Source organism: Danio rerio, chromosome 10, assembly GCF_049306965.1.
Source record: "Danio rerio strain Tuebingen ecotype United States chromosome 10, GRCz12tu, whole genome shotgun sequence".
Taxonomy (NCBI): Eukaryota; Metazoa; Chordata; class Actinopteri; order Cypriniformes; family Danionidae; genus Danio; species Danio rerio.
The window spans coordinates 6,159,556-6,171,583 of record NC_133185.1 but is presented as its reverse complement, the minus strand read 5'-3'; the positions used below and the strand labels follow the sequence as shown (position 1 = coordinate 6,171,583).

The 12,028-nt window shown below is 35.6% G+C and overlaps 2 protein-coding genes across 6 annotated transcripts in view; one reads left to right on the top strand and one right to left on the bottom strand.

Annotated features, from left to right (window-relative positions):
* The window catches only part of pam (peptidylglycine alpha-amidating monooxygenase), a 97,858-nt gene extending 91,710 nt beyond the window's left edge, over positions 1–6,148 (bottom strand). For 2 of the 4 annotated variants that reach the window (XM_694344.6, XM_068223889.1), the window contains exon 1: positions 6,085–6,148. The gene's annotated coding sequence lies outside the window, so the exon portion shown is untranslated. Of the gene's footprint in view, positions 1–443; positions 542–6,084 lie in introns of those variants that run through there. The other 2 variants (XM_005155504.5, XM_009305106.4) reach the window with 1 other exon arrangement.
* st8sia4 (ST8 alpha-N-acetyl-neuraminide alpha-2,8-sialyltransferase 4) overlaps positions 394–12,028 on the top strand; it is a 28,633-nt gene continuing 16,998 nt past the window's right edge. Inside the window, exon 1 of one of the 2 annotated variants that reach the window (XM_068223798.2) lies at positions 394–984. Coding sequence is in view for 1 of the 2 variants with exons in the window: in NM_001099416.1 (NP_001092886.1) it covers positions 11,803–11,918 (116 nt within the window). In the remaining variant the exon portion in view is untranslated. 2 annotated transcript variants of the gene reach the window in all.

Sequence of the window (12,028 nt, the reverse complement as noted above, 5' to 3'; positions counted from 1 at the left end):
AAAGAGAAAGCGCATGATCTATTGAGCCCATCATTAGCAGCGTATGAATCATCTCCACACGCGCAACTCTGCACGTCATCCATACCTGTTACGAAATGTAAAACTTACAGCCTGCAATCTTGAAAAATCCCATGATGCTTTCTGTTTAACTATAACCTTTGCTCCAAACACCAATAATGTTTTATTGACGTAGGTGTATCATGGATGATAGGACACGAGCACTTCTCTGAGACAACAAACAGACGTTTCTAACGATCCGTGCACTTTCTATTGATCATCGTCCTCCAAATATCAATCTGCCTCATGACAGAATCCCCCAATAAACATTCACTGACGCAATAAATCCACTTAAACAATCACAATACAGAGAGCCGCTCTTGCCCCGAAGCTTTCACTGCATTAAAGCAGGACACAATGGAGAAAAGATGCAAATCCATGCCTACCTCGCTCGCTCGTCACATTGAGATCTGAAGCAAAAATAGAGAGAACTCGAGAGAAGAAGGAATGAACTGCTGCTCCAGTGCAGCCTGACTGACTCATTGAGCGAGCGAGCGGCAGAGAGAGAGAGAGAAAGAGAGACAGCCCAGCATGCTGGCTGACATCATCATCACACCCAAGACCTGAGGAGAATGTAACCATGGCAACCACCGCACACCCACTGGCATTCACCATCAGTACCTTCCCATGAGCCTCTCTTTCCACATTGATCCGTCAGTGACTCTAATGCGCAGCAATACACCATGAACACTACGCCCACGCAAGTCAGTGTGTGAAGCGCATCGCTGTATGAAACGACTGACTCGGTTAAAAGAGCCAAAAATAATGTGCGTTTACGGCTGGATATTTAAATGCATGCAGCTGCTGATGTAGAGATCGAGTCTAATTGCAACACGAGGCTTCGCAGGATGGCAAGCGCTTATGACGCAATATTTGTTTCCATGGTAACAGCAGCTTCTCATGTGGAGCTCCTTTCACAGTTTGTGGGTAATGTTGTTTTTTAGTTACTGTCCTATCAATATCAGCTAAAATCCCAAATCTTCAACATTTATGGCACAGTTTCTTAGTCCGAAACAAAGAGCTTTTAATAATAAAATTGTGAGAAAATATAGAGGAATTACCAACCTACGTCACACATGACGTCACGTGGGTTCCCGAATGCAAAAAAAGATTGGTTGCAATAGCAAACATGTGGTGTTGTGCGGTAGGATGCCAAATTCGAAAACTTAGCTTTTAGCCTTTTACCGTACACCACACTGCTTTTAATGCCAACCGCAGACGTCTTTGGCTAAAAGGGAGCTGAATGGAGTGAGGGCCTAATTAAAAATGCTCGACTCTGCAGTTCTCATTTCATATCAGGCAGGGCCGGAGTGGGACTCCTTTTCAGCCGTGGAGTTTCAAGCCTCAGACCGGCCCACCTCAGTTCACGACTGACTATATTAAAATAAGGTCATTTCCAATTCAGTTTCTAATGACACTATCACGTCTTTTTTGAGAAAACAGCTGCTTTAGAACTTCAAATGTTCAACAACCCTAACAGTATTGTATGTCTTAACAATAAAAATAAAAATAAAAAATTGCTCAGACGAGGATCAAACCCGGGTCGGCGGCATTGTAAACTAATGTGCTAACCACTGGACCACAACAGTTGTACGTTGAATGGTGACTCATCCGAGTTATATCATCATTAACCTGCAGGCAGCATCATGTTCACGAGGCTACGAGAAAATAGATAAAAAGAGCAGAGCTACGGTAAAACAATGAATAAGAAGACTGGTCAAGTAAATAAATTAATTAATTTAAAAAGTGTAACTGCTAAGAGCTACAGATTCTGGAGCTAGGGACACCGGCCCTCGCGGCCAAAAAACTGACCGGCTCACCGGGAATTCTCCCGGTCCTCCCGATTAGCCAATCCGGGCCTGATATCAGGTAAGTTCACGCTATGCTGAATCATACAATCATATTTGATTGCAGCAATGATTTTTCTTATACTTTTCTTTTTTTATTCCTGTTTATGCAAAGCACTTTGAATTGCCACTGTGTATGAAATTTGCTATAGAAATAAACGTGCTTTGCCTTGCCTTGATTTGTCTTAAATATTTAGTTTTTATGAGTTAGATATAGAAATATATATGTCTTAACTTTATCGTAGCATGTTGTTTCAGTGTCGATGAAAAACTTTTGAAATCTTTCTCTCTCTCTCTCTCTCCTTAAGTTCCCTATGTACACAGAGCTACATAGGGACACATTGGTTTGTTTTCCAAATGACTCCCAATGTCACAGTACACACGCTAAAGTTTGGAGTTAAACATACAAAGAGGCTATATTTGCTTCAAGAATCATAAAAGCTACAAGCAGTGACAAGTTTTAGGGAAGTTTTGCCACATTATAATGGCAGTTACTCAAGCCTGTTTCTGCACGCACACCAATAGTATATTTTAAGACTGTTGATCAAACACACCCGACTTAAATCATTTGCTGAAACTCCATGCCCTGAAATAAAGGTGTAGGAATGCTGCATCCCATGTGAGAGGCCAACCTGTTTGGTCATTAATAGGCCTGTCATAATAATCAATATATCGACTTAAACGTATGGACAATAATTTTTCATGATACAATATATCACCCATACATAAAAACCAATGTCAGCAACATATTAGCTGATAGCACAGCCTCTGTCATCTCATCCTGTCTCTACTGAAGGCGTAAGAGTCAGCATGGATGAAAATAGGGCTGGGCGATTTTTCCGATTTTTTCGATTAACTCGAATTTACGTTTTGATGACGATTTAATTTTATATTAAATCGAGAATCGCGATTTTTTTAAAATATACATTTAATACATTATAATGGCACCAATGCGCCTTGGTTCACTCTCTGAATGAAGCAGGAAGCACACCAGAAGCGCCTCTCGGCGACGCGACGCGCAGCACCACGCAGCGCCATGGATTTTAGAATTCTAAACAGGTTTCTATACACATACCGGCACAGCCCAGCCACGATTCAGGACGTAGTTCATTAATGATCGCATCAAACGATCGGTATTTAAAAGGGGGAAAAGAAAAATAGATTAAATATATTATTTTATATTAGACACACATCTGGTGCTTGTATTTGCTCCTGCTATACGTCCACAATAGCCCGCATTGGGTTAAATGAGGCTTTACAGTTTCCATATTCAGTCCTTTACTTTCATTGTATCTTTTTAAGAAAAAGGCAGCAGCATTACAACCTGTCATTCAATCAGAAGACAAAGTCAAAGCCGAGCTGACAGCCAATCTTTCCTAGGCTCAGCAAAACTTGCAAAAAATACCTCTGTATTCCTGCAACTGCAATACTTACACAAATATTTCTTATTCAAGTCTTCTGCAACGATATTCAACTCGTGAATTTGTTTTACATTTATTTACACCTTGACCGATTTTTGTATGACATGGCCATTAAAAATACAATGTTCCTTAACCAGATGGTTTTTCAAGTTACTTATAAAGAGAATGTTACTTCAGTCATGTTGTTGTAATGTTTTGAGAAGACTAGTAACACAATAAAAAAAAAAAAAATCAAAATCAAAATCGTGAATCGGTCAAACTTTATAAAAAACTTTTCTGACACAAATAGCCTACTCTAACATCCAGTAAGCAGATCTAATTTCTAATTTAAATATGTAAATCCAGTTCATAAATCTAAAATACAAGTTAATGTTTAGATTTCAAAGATATATAAATAAGTCATAGATACATGTATCATACATTTCAAAATTTATCAAAAAGAGTTATATGAATATAGTGACATATAGCTAGGGATGGCTGACGTGAAACTGACGTTTCGACACAGTGTCGAGATCCCGAAGCGCAAGTGTTTCGAAACACTGTACCGAAGCATGAACCGAAACACCCAGGTCACGTGACTAAAGTGTTTTGAAACACTTGGTCACGTGACAAAAGCGATTCAAAGCATCGATCATTTCAGAGGCGTTTCAAGACCCGGAGAATCTGCATTTCACTGGCATGATCTTTGTTAAGTCTTCGACTTGTATGGTCTAGTGGACCGTGCGTGTGCACTTTGGAACTGTATTTCGAATTTATTTTGGGTTCGAATCTCGACTATTACAAATACTCCAAAATCATGATTTTATGTATTTTAATCATGTTACTGTTTTATGGTGTAGCCTAGATAGGATACAGCTGCGGATACACCATCAATTTAGCATCATTTTTGTAACACTGTAAAACAATAATTCATATTTTTACAGTACTGTGATGGGTTTAGGTTTTGGATAGACGTTAATAAAATACAATAGGAAATTTAATTAATAATATAAATAATTATTGTTAACTTCTGGCCACAACTGTATCTGATCTAGTAACAACCCTGTTATATGAACAAAATACAAATTTATTTACAAATGTTTATTCGTATGTCAGAGCAATGTTGAAACAAAACGATACCATAACAAAGCATTACCAACTGGTATTAAAGCATTTCAACACACTTCTGACAGTCTGGATTCGAACCCATTTTTCCCGCATGGTAGTCATGTACTCTAACCGCTCGACTAAACCATCTGATGATTCAAGGCTACAAAGTGGGGTTTAATACATCAATTTGCTCAACTGTTCTTTGCTGAAGCTGTTTCAGTGAAATACAAATAAAATGACCACTAGGTGTCACCGTAGAGTGGTGTTTCGAAACGTTTCGAAGCTTCGACACATTTGCTTCGATAGTTTCAGTGTTTCACGAAGCCTCGCTTTGCCCACCACTACATATAGCTAGGCCCACACAGAATCTGCGCGCACAAAATTACGCAGATTTTTAGTCCATCATTGATTCTGTTTAATTACTTTTGTAAATGTGTGTAAACTTATACTCATTCATTTTTTTATTAATTACAGTAGTATTATTGACTATTATGAAAATATTCATATGATATATGAACAATACAGTTTGTAAAGTAATATTTTCTGTCTTTTAGTAGATATATTATAAAAGAGACTTGCTTGGTTTACCAAATAAAGTGGATCGGATTTGCATTGTAAACATTAAATAAAAGTTAAAAATGTATTACTTTTTATTTCATTTAGTTATGACATTTCCAAAATAATTCTGTATAAATCCGCAGATTTTTAGCACAATTCTGCGCAGAAATAGCAAAAAATGCCTATATTTATGAGGTCCAAGCAACATTACTAGGTTTTGATGAATAGGCAACTTTATGATAACGCTTTACATTTAAGCACAGCAGTTTTCTTTTTACTTTTTAAGAACAGTGCAATTTTCAATTACCTTTTAAAAGCACATTTTAATTTAAACGTTGACATTTTATTTATTTTTTTACCTGTAAGCACAGTGCAGTGTTAATGTTCAAACTATTTATAATGTTTAAAGTGGCTGACAATAATAAAATACTCATAATAATAAGAATTAATCTGCCACGTTTTTGAACTGTAGCTCATTAATTAGACCTGTTACGCTCCTGTATTTCATTATTGGTCATTATGGTGGTACTTGGAGAAAAAAGTTTGAGAAACAGTCCTATACAGTATTCTAATAAATCAGAAAGAAAGAAATGTAAAGAATTAAAATACTAATTGTAATTGATGTTGATTAATAAATATAAGTTAATAAAAATGCCATAGCAGTTAATACAAATATACTATACATCTTAACACACCAGCAATGAGCAAATAAATGAACAACATCATTTCAACGTCATGGGATAACGTTACAATAACGTTAAACGTATATTAAATAACGTCAGATGTAACCAGCTGTTTTGGCAACATCTATAAACCTTGTTAAAAACGCAAAATTAAAATTAAACTCCTCCAAAATTCCTCATATTAGCTATAAATACAATTTCGCCAGAGGTCCAGTAAATAAACTCCTCAATGTACCTCTTTATTATAACTTCCGAAAGTATGTTGCTAGGTTGCTTTGCTAACCAATGACGTCGTCGCGTGAAGTTCAGTCAACTTCACTGATACGGCTCAAAAGTGAGAAAATCAGTTTGACACACGGCAGACTTTTATAAGCATGAGTGAAGATTAAATGCAGAGACACCCTGCTCAAAGAAACGTCGGTTATTTACCTTTATTTTCTGTGCTTGTTTTGTTCATGTTCAGTGTTCAGTCAGACCAGTGTAATCGATACATGAGCTCAGGAGTGTGTTACCACGTGATAATGTGTGGAATGAGAATGAGAGTGTATGGGTATTTCCCAGTACTGGGTTGCAGCTGGAAGGTCATTCGCTATGTAAAACATATGCTGGATAAGTTGGCGGTTCATGAATAAAACGACTACGCTGTAGGACAATAAATGAGTGAATAAACATAGGCTATTAACTAAAGATAGATAAATAAACATTTAAAGATTTTTCCACACTTATATGACTTAACAAATGTATGTAATACCCTAGTTGTTAAAATGATAGTGGCAAAAAAAAAAAAAAAAAAAAATATATATATATATATATATATATATATATATATATATATATATATATATATATATATATATATATATATATATATATATATATATATAATTTTATAATGATTATTGTTCAGTATGGCTGACAGACAACATTTTTGGTACAAAAATGACAACTTCTGTAGTCTACACAATTTTAAAACTGAGTAGAAAAACAGAACATTGTAAGTAGAAAACAACACATTCACATATTTAAAACGGATTAGACAGTTAATATCATGAGGAAAATTCTTAGCACATAGTCGTCACCTGCTGGCCTGAACATGTAAGAACACTCGGGGAATATTTTTGGATGAATGGATCAGAAGATCGGATTCACTTTGCTCAATGCAGACTGTTCATTCAAGTATAAAGTCTTGTGGTGTGCGTTACTCTTATGTTAAACGTAAACGTTTTATATCGGAACAGATTTAAGCAAATTTCCTTTCTCCTGTTTATTTTTTATGAGCACTGCAAAGCAATTGAGTAGCCTAATTTGTGTAACTAATAATTATGTAATTATGTATTTTGGTTTAGCTTATCAGAAGTGTATGTCCATGTATGCTTTTTTAATATGTGCTTTGTAACATTTTTAAAAATCTGAACTTGCACAACAATAATGAATCAGATTACAGTTTTTCTCAGTGGCTTTTGGTGTATTTCTCACAACACTATTTACATTTGCACAACAGTTAATTCATTATCAGCTGATAACCTGCAAAAGTGTGTCACTTGCTCAAAATGGATCATTCCTCAAAAGCAAGTATTTATGACAATGCAAGTGTGATCAAGATGAAAAGTCCTGACCCCATTGTTTATGAACAAGATAGTCAAATAGCTGTGTCATGTTTTCATTATGACAGTTTACTCTGTTAATTTTTTCCAATGCAAAAAAAAGTCAGATTTTGGTGACACTTCCTGAAAAATGCCCTATATGCACAGCCATTTGGAAACTACAGTAAAGTTAGACATCACTGCATTTGGTAAGGTATCTGAGTACAAGACACTGAATATGCATGTTGCACATTTGTACTGCAGATGCTCTTTATGATTCTAATTTATTCACAGCATTGTGCAAAAGAATACACCCTTATTCACAATAAGCTCCCTTTGTGTAGAGCTGTGCACAACTGTAAACAATACTGCAGTATTGGAACTGAACCTACAACATTCACAGGTCTGTAAATCATCCATAAAATTATTAAATTTAGAAGAATTTTTTGGAAAAAAAAAAGATGTAAAGATTTTTTTATAAAGTTTGTTTGACAGATTTGTACAACTAGTGCAACATTTACAGTGAGCTGGTTAAAGAAACTAGGTTCCTCTTCATTTTCATTATCACTATCCCAGCAGAGCAGAGGACAGGTCTTGCAAATGTGTAAACCCTTTCTCATTGGGTTGACACATTTTCCCTACCATTTTTCCAAACAGTTAACACAGATGGCATTCAAGCAGTCCAAACTCCATTGTTTTAGTTTTGGTAACCAAACAGAATCCATCTGTTCCTAATTATTAAAAACTACCAACATCAGTATGAAATCACTGAAGCACCGGTTTGACACTCCTTCACACAAATCTTCAATTAGCCATCATTCTGCAAACCTTATATAAACGATGGAAGGTCTGTGTTGTTCTGTGCCAGCATTGATGGAGGAGGTCAATATGACTATGTCCTATACTCCCAATAGTTTTGACTGTATAATACAGTTTTTCTCGATTGCTTGGATGCAGTTGTCAACTGAAACTCCACATTTTCAAAACAGTTAACACACAGGCCTAAACAGCGGCACTCATGGTCAAAAGGACACATTTTGCTTGCAAAAGGCACATATCATGTCAAAACATTTAACATATGCAACAAAAGCTAGTTTTACCTTCAAACTACACAACTTGCAAACAAGTATAAGAGCTCTTTCAATTAATCATTACACAATGCACAACAAAATACAAAATACAGAACTCAAAATGCACCACCATTGCTTGCCACTGTAGCTTATAGCCAATGGCATTTGTTGTCTTTATTTGGGCTGTCAAATTTGCCTTTTTGCAAAGAATTGGATCAAGAATAAGATGTGCTTTGATTGAATATATATTGAATTCATGACATTTTTCAAACTGTGGCTGAAAACTGAAATACTGTATATAAAAAAACAGACAAAAGTAATAAAATACTGTAAGTATTAGAGAAAACACATGTAAACTAATATACAGTCAAATCTATTGGGAGTATAGGACATAGCCATATTGACCTCCTCCATCAATGCTGGCACAGAACAACACAGACCTTCCATCGTTTTTATAAGGTTTGCAGAATGATGGCTTATTGAAGATTTGTGTGAAGGAGTGTCAAACCGGTGCTTCAGTGATTTCATACTGATGTTGGTAGTTTTTAATAATTAGGAATATATGGATTCTGTTTGGTTACCAAAACTAAAACAATGGAGTTTGGACTGCTTGAATGACATCTGTGTTAACTGTTTGGAAAAATGGTGGGGAAAATGTGTCAACCCAATGAGAAAGGGTTTACACATTTGCAAGACCGGTCCTCTGCTCTGCTGGGATAGTGATAATGAAAATGAAGAGGAACCTAGTTTCTTTAACCAGCTCAAAGCAAACTAGAAAAACTGTAGTTTACATGTGTTTTTGAAAAATGTCATGAATTCAATATATATATTCAATATATATTCAATCAAAGCACATCTTATTCTTGATCAAATTCTTTGCAAAAAGGCGAATTTGACAGCCCAAATAGAGACAACAAATGCCATTGGCTATAAGCTACAATGGCAAGCAATGGTGGTGCATTTTGAGTTCTGTATTTTGTATTTTGTTGTCCATTGTGTAATGATTAATTGAAAGAGCTCATATACTTGTTTGCAAGTTGTGTAGTTTGAAGGTAAAACTAGCTTTTGTTGCATATGTTAAATGTTTTGACACGATATGTGCCTTTTGCAAGCAAAATGAGTCATTTTGACCATGAGTGCCGCTGTTTAGGCCTGTGTGTTAACTGTTTTGAAAATGTGGAGTTTCAGTTGACAACTGCATCCAAGCAATCGAGAAAAACTGTAATATGTAATGACTCAAGTATTGAAATGAAGACTATTAGTTTTATATGGAATGACTATTCAGCATTCACAAGTTTAGTTCGTTTTGACAGACATGACATAAGCAAACGTTATCAAGCAGCAGAGAGTTGTATGACAACAATTGATGCATGTCCAAAAGCATTCGCAATTTGTTGGAAGGAATGAGAAACTGCTACTATGATGTGCACAAATCACTAATTGTTTGGACAAGTGCATTAACTGCTGTGCAAATGTGAATAGTGTTGTGAGAAATGCATCAAAGCCACTGAGAAAAACTGTATTTACAGTAAATAAAGTCCGTCTTTCGGATGAGACGTTAAACCGAGGTCCTGACTCTCTGTGGTCATTAAAAATCCCAAGGCACTTCTCGTGAAAGAGCAGGGGTGTAACCCCGGTGTCCTGGCCAAAGTCCCTCTATCGGCCCTTACGATCATGGCCTCCCAATCATCCCCTCTCCACCGAATTGGCTCTATCACTGTCCCTCCACTCCACCAATAGCTGGTGTGTGGTGAACGCACTGGCGCCGTTGTCCTGTGGCAGCCGTCGCATCATCCAAGTGGATGCTGCACACTGGTGGTGGTGTGGAGAGACCCCCCCTCATGATTGTGAAGCGCTTTGGGTGTATTGCCATACACAATAAATGCGCTATATAAATACACATTACATTACATTACATTACATTACATTACATTAAATGCTATTACGTATAAATATTACCAATGCAGAAATGTTTATTAAACATGCACTCATATTATACATTAAAACGTGTGATATAAACATCAGACTTACAACAGACATAGTCATTACTAGTTTCATTTTCTGTATTTGGGGTTAAAGCATATGGATGGATGGATGGAGAAAGACAGACAGACAGATAGACCGGCTGGGAGGGCATCTGCTGCTTAATCTGCTGTTCACTCCACTGTGGCGACCCTTGATAAATAAGAAACTTAGCTGAAGGAAAATCAATGAATGAACACAGTTGAAGTCAAAATTATTAGCTCTGCTTTTACTTCAGAGGAAATACAATTGCCTTCTTCAGAGTGTAAAATCATTGCTTTTTCGACTTTATTGGCACGTAGGGCTGTTTTGCTGAAATGGAAGAATTCTCATCCTCCCACTCATGCTCAGTGGATTAGAGAAACTATGTCTTTATTTGGAAAAAATCAGGTTTTCATTAGGAGGGTCGAAGGGGATTTTTTTTAAAGGTGTGGCAACCTTTTATTGATTATGTGGAAGATCTCAAATAATTTGGTTTTGTTGTACATATGGTACGTATGGTTATATGTTTGTAAAATGTATTTATTTGTTTATTATTTATTTGCTTTTATTTTTATTTATTGCTATTATTAATATTTCTTTGTATTTGTATTTAAACTTACATGTACCATTGTATATTTGTTAATTTTCGGCTAATGTGAGCACTATCCCGCTGTTGGATTGGTATGGGTTTGGGTTTGCAATGTTGTTCTTTCTCATTTTAAATACTGAAAATCAAAAAAAAAAAAAAAAAAAAAAAAAAAAAAAAATATATATATATATATATATATATATATATATATATATATATATATATATATATATATATATATATATATATATATATATATATATATATATAAACCAAACCAAAATTATTAGCCCTCCTGTGATTTTTTAACAGAACAAGGAATTTTTCAAAGTATTTCCTATATATTTTTTTTTCTGGAGAAGGTCTTTTGTTTTATTTTAGCTAGAATAAAAACACGTTTTAATTCAACTTTTTTTTTTTTTTTTTTTTTTTTTTTTTACAAAAAACATTAAGGTCAGTGTTAGGTAGCAATTTTGTTTCCTACGGAACAAATCATCGATATACAATGACTGGCTAATTAACCTAGTTAAGCCTTTAAATTGCTATTTAAGCTGAATACTATCTTGAAAAATAGTTACTGTCATCATTAGTTATTTAGAAATTAGTTATTAAAATATTATTGTTAGAAATATGTTGAAAAAAGTCATCCTGTCAAACAGAGATTGGCTAAAATATACAAGAAGGCTAATAATTCAGACCTCAACTGTAGCTTATAGTTATTGGCTCATTTGCGTGTCAGTCAGAGAGAAAGCGAGAGTGTGTGTGTGTGTGTGTGAGAGAGAGAGAGAGAGAGAGAGAGAGAGAGAGAGGCGGTGTTGGTTCTTGTGTTCAGATGAGATGGGTGGTTATGATGTTCATTTTCTTATCATTTCTAAACAATTAATCAAGATAAACGCGCGAAATGCGGCTTTCACGCAAACACTGGACGGTCTGTACCATTAGCGTTCTGCTTGTATTGTTTTACAAGACGACAGACATTGGCAGAAACGAAGTGCACCAGAAAGCTAGTCTGACATGGTAAGGAGCCCTTCTTCTTCTTCTGTTAATATAAATCTGATCCGCGTCGAGGTTTAATGATGGTCGATACGTGTGTGTTTCTTCACTAGACTTCGTTTGTGAGTATTTAT